General features: G+C 39.3%; 1 protein-coding gene across 1 annotated transcript in view; it reads left to right on the forward strand.

Annotated features, from left to right (window-relative positions):
* The window catches only part of ca4a (carbonic anhydrase IV a), a 39,155-nt gene extending 26,928 nt beyond the window's left edge, over positions 1-12,227 (forward strand). Inside the window, exons 7-8 of the mRNA XM_043718573.1 lie at positions 4,039-4,202; positions 7,656-12,227. Of these exons, the coding sequence (XP_043574508.1) occupies positions 4,039-4,202; positions 7,656-7,835 (344 nt within the window). The 3' untranslated portion in view covers positions 7,836-12,227. The remainder of the gene's footprint in view (positions 1-4,038; positions 4,203-7,655) is intronic.
* The last annotated feature ends 1,901 nt before the right edge of the window (positions 12,228-14,128 follow it).

Genomic DNA, 14,128 nt, shown 5'->3' on the forward strand with positions numbered 1-14,128 from the left:
ATCACCCTCACCTTGACCTCCTTCCACCTATCGCATTTCCAACGCCCGTCCCCCAAGTCTCTCCTCCCTACCTTTTATCTTAGCCTGCTGGACACACTTTCCTCATTCCTGAAGAAGGGCTTATGCCCAAAATGTCGATTCTCCTGTTCCTTGGATGCTGCCTGACCTGCTGCGCTTTTCCAGCAACACACTTTCAGCTCTGATCTTCAGCTTCTGCAGTCCTCACTTTCTCCTCCCAACCCCTATACTCAATGCTCTGACCAATAAAGGAAAGCATACAAAACGTCTTCTTCACTATCCTGTCTACCTGTGACTCTAATTTCAAGGAACTATGAACCTGCACTCCAAGGTCTCTTTGTTCAGCAACACTCCCTTGGACCTTACTATTAAGTATATAAGTCCAGCTAAAATTTGATTTCCCAAAATATAACACCTCGCATTTATCTAAATTAAATTCCATCTGCCACTCATCAGCCTATTGACCCATCTGTAATCTGAGGTAACCCTCTTTGCTGTCCACTACAGCATCAATTTTGGTGTCATCTGCAAACTTACTAACTATACCTCCTAAGCTCACATCCAAATCATTTATATAAATGATGAAAAGTAGTGGCCCCAGCACCGATCCTTGTGGCAATCCACTGGTCACAGGCCTCTAGTCTGAAAAACAATCCTCCACAACCACCCCTCTGTCTTCTACCTTTGAGCCAGTTCTGTATCCTAATGGCTAGTTCTCCCTGTATTCCATTAGATCTAACCTTGTTAACCAGTCTCCTATGGGAACCTTGTCAACTGCCTTACTGAAGTCCACATAGATCACGTCCTCCATCTGCCCTCAACAATCCTCAACTTAATCAAGTTTGTGAGACATGATTTCCCACGCACAGAGCCATGTTGACTATCCCTAATCAATCCTTGCCTTTCCAAATACATGTAAATCCTGTCCCTCAGGATTCCCTCCAACAACTTGCCCACCTCCAAAGTCAGGCTCACTGGTCTATAGTTCCCTGGCTTGTCCTTACCACCTTTCTTAAGTAGTTAGCCAACCTCCAGTCTTCCAGCACCTCACCTGTGGCTATCGATGATACAAATATCTCAGCAAAGGCCCAGCAATCGCTTCCTACTGAGTTCTAGGGTAGACCTGATCAGGTCCTGATGATTTATCCACCTTTATCCACCTTTCGAGACATCCAGCACCTCCTCCTTTGTAATATGGACATTTTTCAAGATGTCACCATCTATTTCCCTCCATTCTGGTTAGTTGAGTAATGAGGAAAATCAGGTTTCTGTTGGAAACTTTAGGCAGGGAATCTTTGGGTGTTCAGCAGTCACTTTTATTAAAGGAACAATTGGGAAGTTGCGCTCACTTCTTTGGATGTTAGAAAGCAGGATGAGAAATTGACAGTGTTCTGGACAAAAAAGCAGGGCCCCTGCTGGCCAGGTTGGATGGCTGAAATTTAAACTGAGGAGCCTTCCCGAAAGCAGATGACGTAGGTTTCTGTCTGGCTTTACTGCTGGAGGATGAGATCATTCTTGGCTGGATTAAATTCTGCCTAATGTTTGATATTGAACAGTCAGTCATTGGTCTGGAACTTTTTCTCTACTTGCACGCACTTTCTGACCTGCTGAGCATTTGTAGTATTTTCTGTTTTTATTCCCAACCTGCATCGAATTCATCCGTGCTGCTTATTTTCTTCCATTGCTTTTCTTCTTTGCCATGACTCTTCTATGCTCTCATTCTTCAAGGTCATTTAATCTTTCATCCAAAAATAGTTGCCAACTTGGCTAGCTGTGAACACCTTTACCTTTGCGACAATCTGGCTGTTGATTTTAAAAAGGATACAACAGCCAGCATTTTCAGGAGACAAAGGGGAGAACAATGTGGGAGAAATATTTGTTCATTGAGGAGAATAAGATGAACTTCTTTCTTCTCCCTTCTGCTTTTCAGTGGATCAATAAAAGAGTTATGCAAGAGAAAAGTCCAAGTGTTGAGATTTGCAGCAGTTTTTTTCTGCTGAACTCACTAGTATCATTTTGTCTTGAAATAGTATTATCAAGAGAGCTGAGTTGCTGAGAAGGCATATTATTTTCAAAGACACATTCTCTCTCTGTCTTTTACCTGAAATCCTAGAACCCTGCTCTAGTAACAAGACTGCAGTGAATATGATGACTCCTGTTTCTGTCACTTGCTACAGAGTTACAGGTATTTACCTTGGCAGGTCTTGTGAGCAACTGGGAGGAATGTTGGCTGGGAATCCTTTGACAGAGTTTTAATGGACAATGTTATGTCCTATTTTTCTTTTAACGCATGTTTATTACCTGGAGGCCAGTCTGAGCATTAGCCTCCAGTCAGATGAGGAACACTCAGGTGGCAGGGGATGGGGAGCAGCGGGGGCATTTCTGGGATGGACGGGGGAGTCCCTGATGCTGGGGGTTGTTTTATCTTTGATCCTGGTGGTAGTCCGATTAAGGGGCTGATTTCCTTTTCAGAGTGGTGAGGGCTTTGGATTCTCAGAGGTTGTAGCTGGCCCTACAGAGTGCTATTAAAAGTTCTCAACCAATCCATGAAGCAATTTCCACAGCTTTAGCTGTCGGGATTCTGAGCATTCAGGAAAGCTAGCTTTTTTAATTGGATGTGGATGTTGACTGCAACATTTTTTACCCATTTGTAATTGGCCTTGAATTGAGTGACCTAGGTCTTTTAAGAGGGAACCACATTGCTGTGACTAGAGTCACATGTATTCCAGATAGGATAATAACCAATTTCCTTTCCTAAAGGACATTGCTGAACAGTTAAGCTTTTACAATGGTTGATGCATGGTTACTATTACTAGGACTTGCTTTAAACTCCATATTTCATTGGATTTAAATTGGACAAGCTTCTATGATGGAATCGAAACCCTTGTCTTCAGTTTGTCAGTCATAGAGTCATAGAGATGTACAGCACAGAAACAGACCCTTCAGTCCAATACGTCCATACCGACCAGATATCCCAACCCAATCTAATCCCACCTGCCATCACCTGGCCCATATCCCTCCAAACCCTTCCTATTCATATCTGAGCATCTGGATTGCTAACCCAGTAGTGTTTAATACTATGCCACTAACTCAGTTGGGTGGACAGCGAGTTTGTGATGCAGAGTGACACCAATAGCGTGGGTTTAATTTCTGCATCAGCTGATGTTACCATGAAGTACTCTGTCTCAACCTTTCTCCTCACCCACGGTGTGCTGACCCTCGGGTTAAGTCACCAGCAGCTGTCTCTCTAAAATGAGAAAGCAGCCCTATGGCCCTCTGGGACTATAGCAACTTCCCAACCACAGCAAGGTCACTCCAGTTCTTCAGGCCTGTAATTAGTTACTAGATGGGGTGAGAGAGAAGCTCTGGCCTACGATTATACAGCAATTCTTGGAATCTGACCCCAAAGCGGTAGCAAAGTTCCAGGCACTCCAGCTCTGTCAAGCTGGTTTTTGTTTGCAACTCTTAACCATTGGTTCAACCTCCTCAGATCTGTAGGCTGTTTTCACAGTTTGTTCTTTCTGAATGTTTTGTTTTGCAAACAATCACATATGCTGAACTCCTTGTTTTACAAACAACCACATATGCTGACCTCCTTGTTCTACAAACACACTGGCACTTTGAATTCAGCTCGACTGCAGTGCATGATGGAAGTATTGGTCAGGTGTCTTGTTGTAAAGTATCAATGGAGTCTCTTGATCAAACAAAACCTAAGCACTTTTTGAGGCTAAAATGAGCCTCTGAGTTCACACTATATATCAGATAAAAGTCATGACATTGAAATGATTTCTTATGGAAATGACCCACTGCATGTTCATAGCAAATTTCTTTGTTACCTCCTATAAGTGAAATCATTAAAGCATTCAGCTAAACAGCTTTATTAAAATACTAAACAAACAAATTATAACATAAACCACTTTGGACAAACATTGGAGTTTGAATACATTGTCCAGGCTGTAATCTACAAAATGTATTTGAATATCAGTTCGCTTCAGTTAATACTGAAACTGTTTATTTTAGGTGGCAAAAGTCAGTTAAAACCGTTTGCACTGAATAGACTTATTCCAGACCGTGAGAAGCTTAAGAAATACTACCGTTACCAAGGCTCATTGACTACACCTGGCTGTGATGAGGCGGTAATCTGGACAGTATTTGCAGAACCCATTCCTATCAGCAAAAACCAGGTAAAGATTATGTGTGAAGGACATGGGTAAAGTACACTGGAGACTAAGCTATTGATAGGACTTATTTTGGAAAAACATCTACTTTTCCTGCACTTTCTATCTGCGTAACGCAATAAAAAAGGGAGCAGGTTTATGTTGTACAACAGTGACTGGTTTGAGACTGCACAAATTCATTGCATATAGTTTCTAAGCAGGAAAGAAAGACTTCAGAGAATTGAACACAAAATCTGGACAGGAATTTCAAAATAGTACTGAGGAATGCTGCACCATCTGAGGTGTTAATTTTAAGATCCTACATTGCACTGAGGGCCACATCAAACAGATGTAGCAACTTGTGTTTCTAACAGGGCAAGTGGGCTCACTCCATGTTCCAGGTCAATATTTAACTCTCGGCTAAACATCAAGAGATATCTTCTCTGTTCATTATCACATTGCTGTATGCAAATTTGACCTGTCTCGCATTGTGAAGGTAAACACATATAAAATAATATTTTTTGGCATTGTGAGGTTGTAAAAGAAGCTTCCTCAATAGAGTTGCTCATTTTTCTAACTCGTCAGCCTGGGATGGAATCAATCTTGGAGTCCCATGGATAAGATAACGATTGCTGGTGTCGTGTGCAAATCTGTTCAGCTCCATCACTAACTGGAACAATGCGTTTGGCACCAGGTGCCACAAGTATGGTACTTTGTTTTCCAGATGCAAAGGGAGAACCTTGAAGATATTTATTGTAAACCCAATGGCACCTGACTCAATTGGTTCTTATGCTTCAGTCTTGTCATTGTCTGGGGGATCACTGAGAAATAGCTAAGGACATTTCAATGCCATCAAACCTCCAGTGCAGGTTTAAGCTCAATGTATAACGCATCACCAAATAGCTCTTATTTATGGTGCAGAACTCTAATGCATCCAACGGGATGTCTTCCTCTTGCCCACATCTGGCCTGTGAACTTACATGAACTTATGTAAATAGTTGAATGTAAGTTGAAGCTTTGTCCATTACCAGCCTTTTACCTGAGCAGATTGCATAGTCAACCTCAGTGAGTATGACTCTTTGCAGCTAAAGTTCCTCAATTAAGAACCTTATCAGTTAAGAACAGCTTGCATTTACATATTACATTTAATGTGTAAACATCCATAGGTGCAGCACAAGGACGTTATATGGGAATGTTTGATACTGTGCCACAAAGAGATGCTGGAATACGTGATCAAAAGCTTGGTAAATGCAGTAGGTTTAAAATTGCAACTTAAAGGAGATGGAGATGTGCAGAGTTTTGGGGACAAAATTTCAGAGCTTAAGGCCTGGCCAGCTGAAAGTACAGCTTCCAGTAGAACAATTAGAAAATTTTAACTTGCACAAGTGGCCAACATTTAAGGAAAGCATTGTAAAATTGGTGGAGTTTACAGAGGTGTGGGGCAATTTGACAACATGATAATTTTATACTGACTCATTGCCAAATCAGGAGCCAAAGCAAGTTAATGAATGCAGACACAGATAGTATGTGAACAAGGCATGGTGTGAGTTTGGATATTGTCAGCAGAGTGTTGATAAAAGCTCGGATTTATTGACTGTGGAACATGGGAAACTGGCCAGGAATGCATTGGGATAGGTTGTGTCTGGAGATAGCAATGGCATGAGATAACAATGAACAATGGTGAACTTTGCAGCACCTGAAATTGATGACATTCTTCATTTTGTTGTGTTTGGAACCTGTAATGCTTGCATTCTCTCACTATTACATCAAGTTATTGTTTTGAATTCATGATGCAAAAGACCAGTGGAAAAACTCCTTATATCACTTTGTTGAATAGCTTTGAAGTTATTTCTTCCTAATCAACCTGCTTATTAATAATGATTCACACCTATGGAGCAGATGGGGACTTGAACCAAGTTCCACAAGTGCCCACCCTTAACTTTGAATTCGTTCAAAACAACTAGAGCCAGTTTTGCAGAGGTTTAGAGGTCTGTTATACCAAATTTGAACAATTTGATTAAAAATTGCAAAGTGCTCACTTTTGGGCTGTTGTGACTCAGTGGTAGTGTCCCTACCTCTGCGCCAAGAGGCCTGGGTTCAAGTCCCACCTGTTATAGTGTGTCATAACATCTCCGAACAGATTGATAAGAAAATATGGACTTGTTCAAGGTGATGCAATGGTTGTATCCTTATCTCTAAATCAGAAGACCAATGTTCAAGTCCCACATCTGTTTCAGAGATGTGTCATAACAAATATCGATTTGACCAAGCGAATGTTTCAGCGACACTGCAAGCATATTGATGTGAGCATATATACTATAAAAGTATTCAGTTCTGCTATAATTAAATATACGTCAATGAAAGAAAAATTGCTCAAAACTTATAAATCACTTCCTAGCAATTTTAAATGCCTACTTCAACAAGCAAATGGATTTAAGAGTTTTACAAAATGATCAGATGATTAGATAGGGTAGACAAAGAAAGCCGTTTTCCTAGGATGATGACGTCAGCTTGTACGAGGGGGCATAGCTACAAATTGAGGGATGTTAGATTTAAGACAGATGTCCGAGGCAGGTTCTTTACTCAGAGAGTGGTAAGGAAGTGGAATGCCCTACCTGCCAATTAACTCAGCCACATGAGGGAGATTTAAGCAATCCTTGGATGAGCACATGGATGCCAATGGGATGGTGTAGGGGGATGGGCTTAGATCAGTTCACAGGTCTGTGCACCATCAAGGGCCGATGGTCCTGTTCTGCGCTGTATTGTTCTATGTTCTAGTCATGTTACAACTGTCTTAGAGCCAGAAGTGATAAACATTTGAAATTTAATACGATTTCTTTGCAATACTGTTGTGTGTTTCATCTCCAGGCAGGAAGGAAAACAGACTACCTGTCCTGCCTCAGTGTGTTTTTTATTGGGTTTTCACAGTGGAATTAGAGGTGCTGTCAATTCACAGCCTCTCTGCTTTTAGTCAAAATCAGGGAAATAGTCATGTGAACAAGTAATTGGCAGAAAAATGCAAATCACTCAACCAAATGTGATTTGTTTCAGTTGAATAATCATTCATCTGAGATTTCAGCTTCAACAGTAATGTGAAGTGGACAACATCAAATTGGTGCCCTTTATACACACTGACTGATTGTTCAGTAGAATTACAATGTATAATGCTCGGCCAATTCAACATTGTTCATTTTTCACCATTACTGAAAGTGCTGGTAACCAATCTCTCCACATTTATAAGTTGATAAATTGTGCTTTAGGCACGTTTTTTTTTTGAATGAGGTCAGGGATCTTTTTTATATTGTACATTCCTTATCCTTCTTTTATTGCCTTTACAATGTCAGTTTGAAATTAAACTCTACAACTATACATTGTTTACTGCATTATTTTTGTTTATTGTGATTATTCCACAGAAATGATACGTTGGATAGAAAATATTGTCATCTGGAAATTTAACGCGTTTTATATTTGTTGTTTCAGCTCAACACTTTTTCTGCCAGTCTCTTCTACAGTGATTCAGAACCTATGAAATTAAACTTCAGACCCGTTCAAAAACTAAACGATCGTCCAGTCTATGTTTCAGATTCAGCTATGAGGCTTTTCAATGTGGTATGGCTGTCAGTAATACTTGCAGTCTGGACATCTATATACTTCAACTGAGCAACCTGAGTGAAGCAGATTTTCTTCTTCTGTCCAGCAGGTATAAAGGGAATCTCTAGTGGTATAAATATCTCAGTCTGTACTAATTAAAAAAATCGACATTCTTCTTCTCATTTTGAGAAGCCCTGGAGTGAAAAAGAAACAAAACAAACACTGTATTGTTATCACTTCAGTCTACCAGCACACTTAGCAGATGGGTGGTATTTCTGTAGTAGTTTATAATTTTTAGTGTATTTGTGCACTGGTACAGTAAAGATTGTTTCAAGATAAAATCTCAATAGAACATGGTTTGAACAAATTATGAATTGTCCTTCACAACCGAAGTCTAGTTTTTACACATGCTGTACAATACTGGACTGTGGGTTTTAATAATAATAGATTAGAATATTACAAATGAAAGAAAATTGAAGCACTTGAACTTGCAAACACAACCTGCCAAAAATAGAGTGGACAGTGACCACACTTGGTTGCTGAAACAAGAAGCACCCAGAAAGCTATCTCTTTTATCTTGAGTAGCTTTCTCTCCAGGTCCATCTAACTGGCATCATTTCATCACAATAAACTTAAAAATAGTGGGAGGGATGATTTCAAGCACCAGTCGTTTTTAATTAGGCTCTCACCCATGCGTGGCAGAATGAGAACATAGTGATTTTAACCACTGCCCTGTGGAAACGATTTTGATAAGGCTTTGCAGAGAGTACAAAAGAGATTTGCTAGAATTATACAAAGGGTGACGTACTATTTATGTAAGGAGACTGAAGAAGCTGGAATTCACCTCAGCACAGCGTATGTTAAGGATCGATTTAATAAAGCTGTTCAAACTATGTGGGGTTTTAATAAAGTAGAATGATTTCAAATAATAGGCAAGTTAATCAAAAGGGAGTTGAAGATGATTTATTTTAACATAGCAAGTTGTTGCAGTCTGGTGAGGATTAGAATTGTAATTAACATCTGCTGGGGTGAGTTGGGTGCCTTGCCAATGAATTGGAAGACCTGGTTTAAAGTGAAGATGTGAGATCCAGGTGGAACATTGTCAGGTAAATCACTGGGTGAATTTTACTGCCACTGCACCTAAATTCCAGTGTTATGTATAAAAATTACAGTCTAACAAATATATCAGGATGGAATGAGCTATACTCAGATCCCATCTCAACATTATCTGCCAATTCAAATACTGATAACAATTTCTTAATATGTCAAAATGAAATTAAAATCAAAAGCTTCTCGAGTTGTTTTGCTGAGGTTCCCTTTAAAATAGATCCACTTCACATTTGTTTAGGCTTATGGTGTTAACAAAGACGTATGGAAGGATCAGGTAAATTATTTGATTTTGTACATTTCACTTTGCAGTTAAATCCTATCAGAATGAAGTTGGTTGCAGTTATTTTACTGGATAGTACATATGAAATTGATGTTTAATAACACAATAACAGCTAATACCTAACCTTAAGCACAATTATTTTAGTTAGGACACCTCTGAATAGATTCCTTTTTATAATTACTCTGAAACATAAATCTGGATCGTTGCCTCATTGTCAGCTGGTAAATTTTATGGTGGTCCAAACTGACTCAAATGTGTGAGCAAATTGCCCTGTGAAAAGCTGAACTTTCTCCACCTAAGTGTGCTGAAGTACTTGAAATCACACTGCAGTATTAGCAACAAGGGAGCTGAAGTATACAGGTTAACACAGTTAAAGTTGGGAAAGAATTTCATATAAATGCATTAATTACTAACACACAGCACTTTCAGTTGCTCGTGAAAAAAAAACATTTATGTTATCTTGCAATAGAATCAACTATCCAAAATTCTAAGGGATAAGTTAAGATCATTTGTACAATTTTATGAAGAAGTAATTTTCAATTTTACACAGGCTTCAGGGATTATATACAGAAGTAGAATGTAATGTTTTGCTGTTGAACTCCGATTTAAACAAAGCAGATATATACAGTAATTGGAGAGAAAAGGATGGTGGTCAGCTCCACATACGGATTTCAGCAGTCAGTGATCAGTGCCATAAGAAAAACAGAAAATGCTGGAGAAACTCATCTGTGGAGAGAGAAACAGAGTCACCATTTTGAGTCCAGTGACCCTTGGATTCGAAATATTTGTGAATCTCTCCAAAGATGCAGCCAGATCTGCTGAGTTTTTCTAACGCTTTCTGTTTTTGTTTCAGATTTCAGGCATCTGCAGTTCTTTATTTTTCTTTCAATAATCAGTGCCATGTTTCACACAAACACTTTACAACTTAACAATTACATAGAATGGTACAGCACAGGAAAAGGTCCTCCAGCTTATCATGTCTGTGCTGACAATGATGCCATCAAGGCTATTTGAAGATCACCGGTCTGCTTCTGAATTGCAAACTGGACTGATAGAATTTCTTTCTTCCATGCTAAATGACATGCATAACAACCCTTCCTCCAGCCTTTTACATCCAGCAAATTGATCCCTGAGTTATTTTCATGTCAGCGTCTACCTTTATCCCACCACAGTGTTAGCCTGACTCGCTATAATGAGGGAGAGATGGTGAGTTGCCTCCTCTATCCATGGATGCTGACCTTGTATTCAGAGATCAGATCTCTGCTCTCTTGCTTGAAAAACACATGTTTAACTCCATTCTTTAAGACATTCATGGTATTGACCACTTGCATTGGTATGTGCGATGGATTTTATAAAAACCAGGAATATGCAAGTTAGAGCAAAAAAGTGTGAATGGATAGAGGCTGACTAGATTTTCTTTGTCCTTAAATTTGTTTTTCAGTGCAGTTAATTAATTGGATGATTTAAAGATATTGGTTATGTGTCTTTAAAGTGGAAACATGCACCTCCCTTCATAAATTGAAACAACTATTCAGTGTTGACCATCAACTTTGGAGGATTATTAAATGTATTGCAATTTCCCATTGTTAAACGCCTGCATTTCTTCAGTGTACTTCTATTGTTTAATTATGTTTGTTTATTTCAGTCTAGATCAGTGTTTTTTTTTAATTAAACTAATTATATTGTCCTTTGGCAGAACTTATTAACATTCCAATGGTTTGAGCCAGGCAATGTGAGTGCTGCACTGACCTTTGTATTCATGTTTCCTTGGGCTGAGTTTTAAATTTCAGATAGGTCATCAGGGAGAGGCACTGAGCAAGGCTGCGTATGTGGCAATTCTCAGAGGAAGGGAGTATTATTGACCCACACATACTTTATAGCAGTTAGATACACAGTTATGTTGGCAGGGACTAAGGCCCTTGTCACCATCTGCAGTGAATGGTGAATATAGAGAGCTAAGAGATGGCAGAAAATTACATGCAACATGGATGTGAGTAGTGTCTTCCCCTAAATGTTAGTTTTAGATTAAAATTATTAAATGCAGTCCTCAGTAACACAAACTTGGCAATTTAGAATCTGAAACAAAAGTGGATATTAAAAAGCCTCAGGTGCCATAGTGGTTATGACAATTTAGTAGTATGTGTGTGTGTGTGTGTATATATATATGCCACTGTATCTATATTTTTGTACAAGCAGAAAGTTGCCTCCCGTTTAATATATATGTGTCTTTGCAAGCACATAAAATACACACAGAGTTGAGGGAAAAATGGGACAAAAGTATTAATTTACAAAATCTTTGTAATGCTGACCAGTTGATAATTCTCTGCACCTGTATAAATGTAAATGATATCAGGTCAGATGGTGAAGGATATATTTTTCCCTGGGCGGTGCAGTGTTATAATTTGGCTGTGTGGTTTCAGGTGGCCTCAAGACGAACAGAGCAATAGGAATAACAAAACATTGCAAAGTAAAATAACCTCAAAAATAAATCCATACAGAGTTCTAGTATACTTGATGCTGGTGGAGAGTATGTATTTGTGAACAGTTAGTTTCTTATAATTGTGTATTCTACCTTAAGTGAAGTAACAACAAAGCTAAATACCAGAGATGTTCCACTGTTGAGACCATTGAACAAAGGCTCCTTTGAACAGATGCAGCTGCATCTTTGTTTGCTTCCATTTGACCAAGTTATTTTTGTTATAAGACATAGATTGCATTAGCAATGTAATGTTAGAGGAAAATATTGTTGCTAAAATCTTTTGATGTTGTATGTTCATGGGAAGATAATAGCAATTACAAACCGTTGGACTCTATAATCTGTATTCAGTAAAGAAATCCTGTAATATTTCTGTACATTTTCAATTGTATTTAATGCAAACATGTAAATAAAGTTCACTGGGGATTTGTAATTTTGTTAACAATATGAATATATCATGGCAGTACTGAGAGAACTGGAATATTGCTATTGATATGTAAATGAAAAAATATTTTGTAAAACAGAAACCTTTTGGAACCAGATATTTTTCCAGTTCATTTTGTGACTTCGAACAATAAAGGAATGTGCAATCTAATTCTTTTAGTCATTTGTTGGATGGACTATATTCCAGAACCCCTTGGCCAATCAGACCAACTTACCATTTTGAAATATGTCTGAAGAGTAACTAAGTTCTGGCAATACTTCTCATTAAATGTAAAAATAAAAGTCAATGCTTTCCCCCAAGTAGATAATGGGAATGAAAATATGGTAATGGCATCTTTTTTTTCCATTTATTCGCCCTTGCTGGGATCTGCTGCTGCCTTGCAATTTATACTTCACAGCTCTTCAGAGGCTATGAAGTTGGAATTAGAATATAGTCATGGAAGAGAAAGTTAGGAATCATGTGGTCTGGATTTAAGCCTGACATCAAATTTTAGAGCCACTCCAAAAAATGTGCTTGGGTGCAATGGAAAACAGACAGTCAGTGTGCAGCTTTGGCTCACTGGGAAACCCCACCCCCTCCAAAAAATATGACACCTGAATGGACAGGCCCCTTAACAAACAAAGAAATTGCTGGAAAGGTTCGGTAGGTCATTCCGAACGAGGAAGAGTCACTTGTTCCAAAACGTTAACACTGATTTCTCTCCACAGATGCTACCAGACCTGCAGAGCTTTTCCAGCAATTTCTATTTTTGTCTCTGATTTACAGCATCCGCAGTTCTTTTGGTTATTATTTCAGCCCCTTAACAATCTTCACAGAAGGTTGAAGGGGTCACCAATAGCAGTCACCAATTTTTCTCTACATGCCCCACCCACCCCACAACTTATCCCCACTCCTCCCCACAATCAAACAACCAGTGCTTTGAAAATTTGAAACTGTCCCAAAGAATTGAGGATCCCAAGACAATCTCCATGACGAGAATCTTTCAATCTCACAGGTTTCAATTTCTCAGCCCTTCAAAAACCTGGCCCTATAACTCTGAAACTTGCAAGTATTAGCACAGTAATATTTAAGGTGTGCTATTATTTTGAGACTGAGAGAGCAAAGTCAGCATGGTTTCATCAAGGGAAGGTGATGTCTGACAAATATTAGAATTCTTTGAGGAGGTAACGAACAGTTTGGACAAAGGAGAGTCAATGGATGTCATCAACTTGGACTTCAAGAAAACCTTTGACAACGTGCCAAACAGGAAGCTGCTGAGTAAGATAAGGACCCATGGTGTTAGAGACCAGGTACTAGCATGGATAGACAATTGGCTGTCTGGCAGGGAGCAGAGAGTGGGGATAAAAGGGTCCTTCTCAGGATGGTAGCTGATGACTAGTGGAGTTCCGCAAGGCTCAGTGTTGTGACCACAACTTTTCACTTTATACATTAATGATCTGGATGAAGGAACTGAGGGCATTCTGGATAAATTTGCACATGATACAAAGATGGGGGAAGCGACAGTCAGTATTGAGGAGGTGGGGAGGCTGCAGAAAGATTTAGGAAGATTAGGAGAGTGGGCAAAGAAGTGGCAGGTGGAATACAATGCGGGAAAGTGTGAGGCCATGCATTTTGATAGGAAGAATAGAGGCTTAGATTATTTTCTAAATGGGGAGAAAATTCAGAAATCTGAAGTGCAAAGGAAATTGGGACTCCTTGTCCAAGATTGTCTGAAGATAAACTTGCAGGTTCAGCCAGTAGTTAGGAAGGCAAATACAATGTTGGCATTTATTTCGAGAGGGCTAGAATATAAAAGCAGGGATGTACTTCTGAGGCTTTCTATGGCTCTGGTCAGACCACATTTAGAGTATTGTGTGCAATTTTGGGCCCCATTTCTCAGTAGGAATGTACTGGTCCTGGAGCAGGTCCAGACGAGGTTCACAAGAATGATCCCAGGAATGAAAGGTTTAACATGTGAGGAACGTTTGAGGACTCTGGGTCTATATTCAGTGGAGTTTAGAAGGATGTGGGTGAATCTAATTGAAACTTACAGAATACTGAAAGGCCTGGAT

The sequence above is a fragment of the Chiloscyllium plagiosum genome, chromosome 28 (assembly GCF_004010195.1).
Source record: "Chiloscyllium plagiosum isolate BGI_BamShark_2017 chromosome 28, ASM401019v2, whole genome shotgun sequence".
Classification (NCBI taxonomy): Eukaryota; Metazoa; Chordata; class Chondrichthyes; order Orectolobiformes; family Hemiscylliidae; genus Chiloscyllium; species Chiloscyllium plagiosum.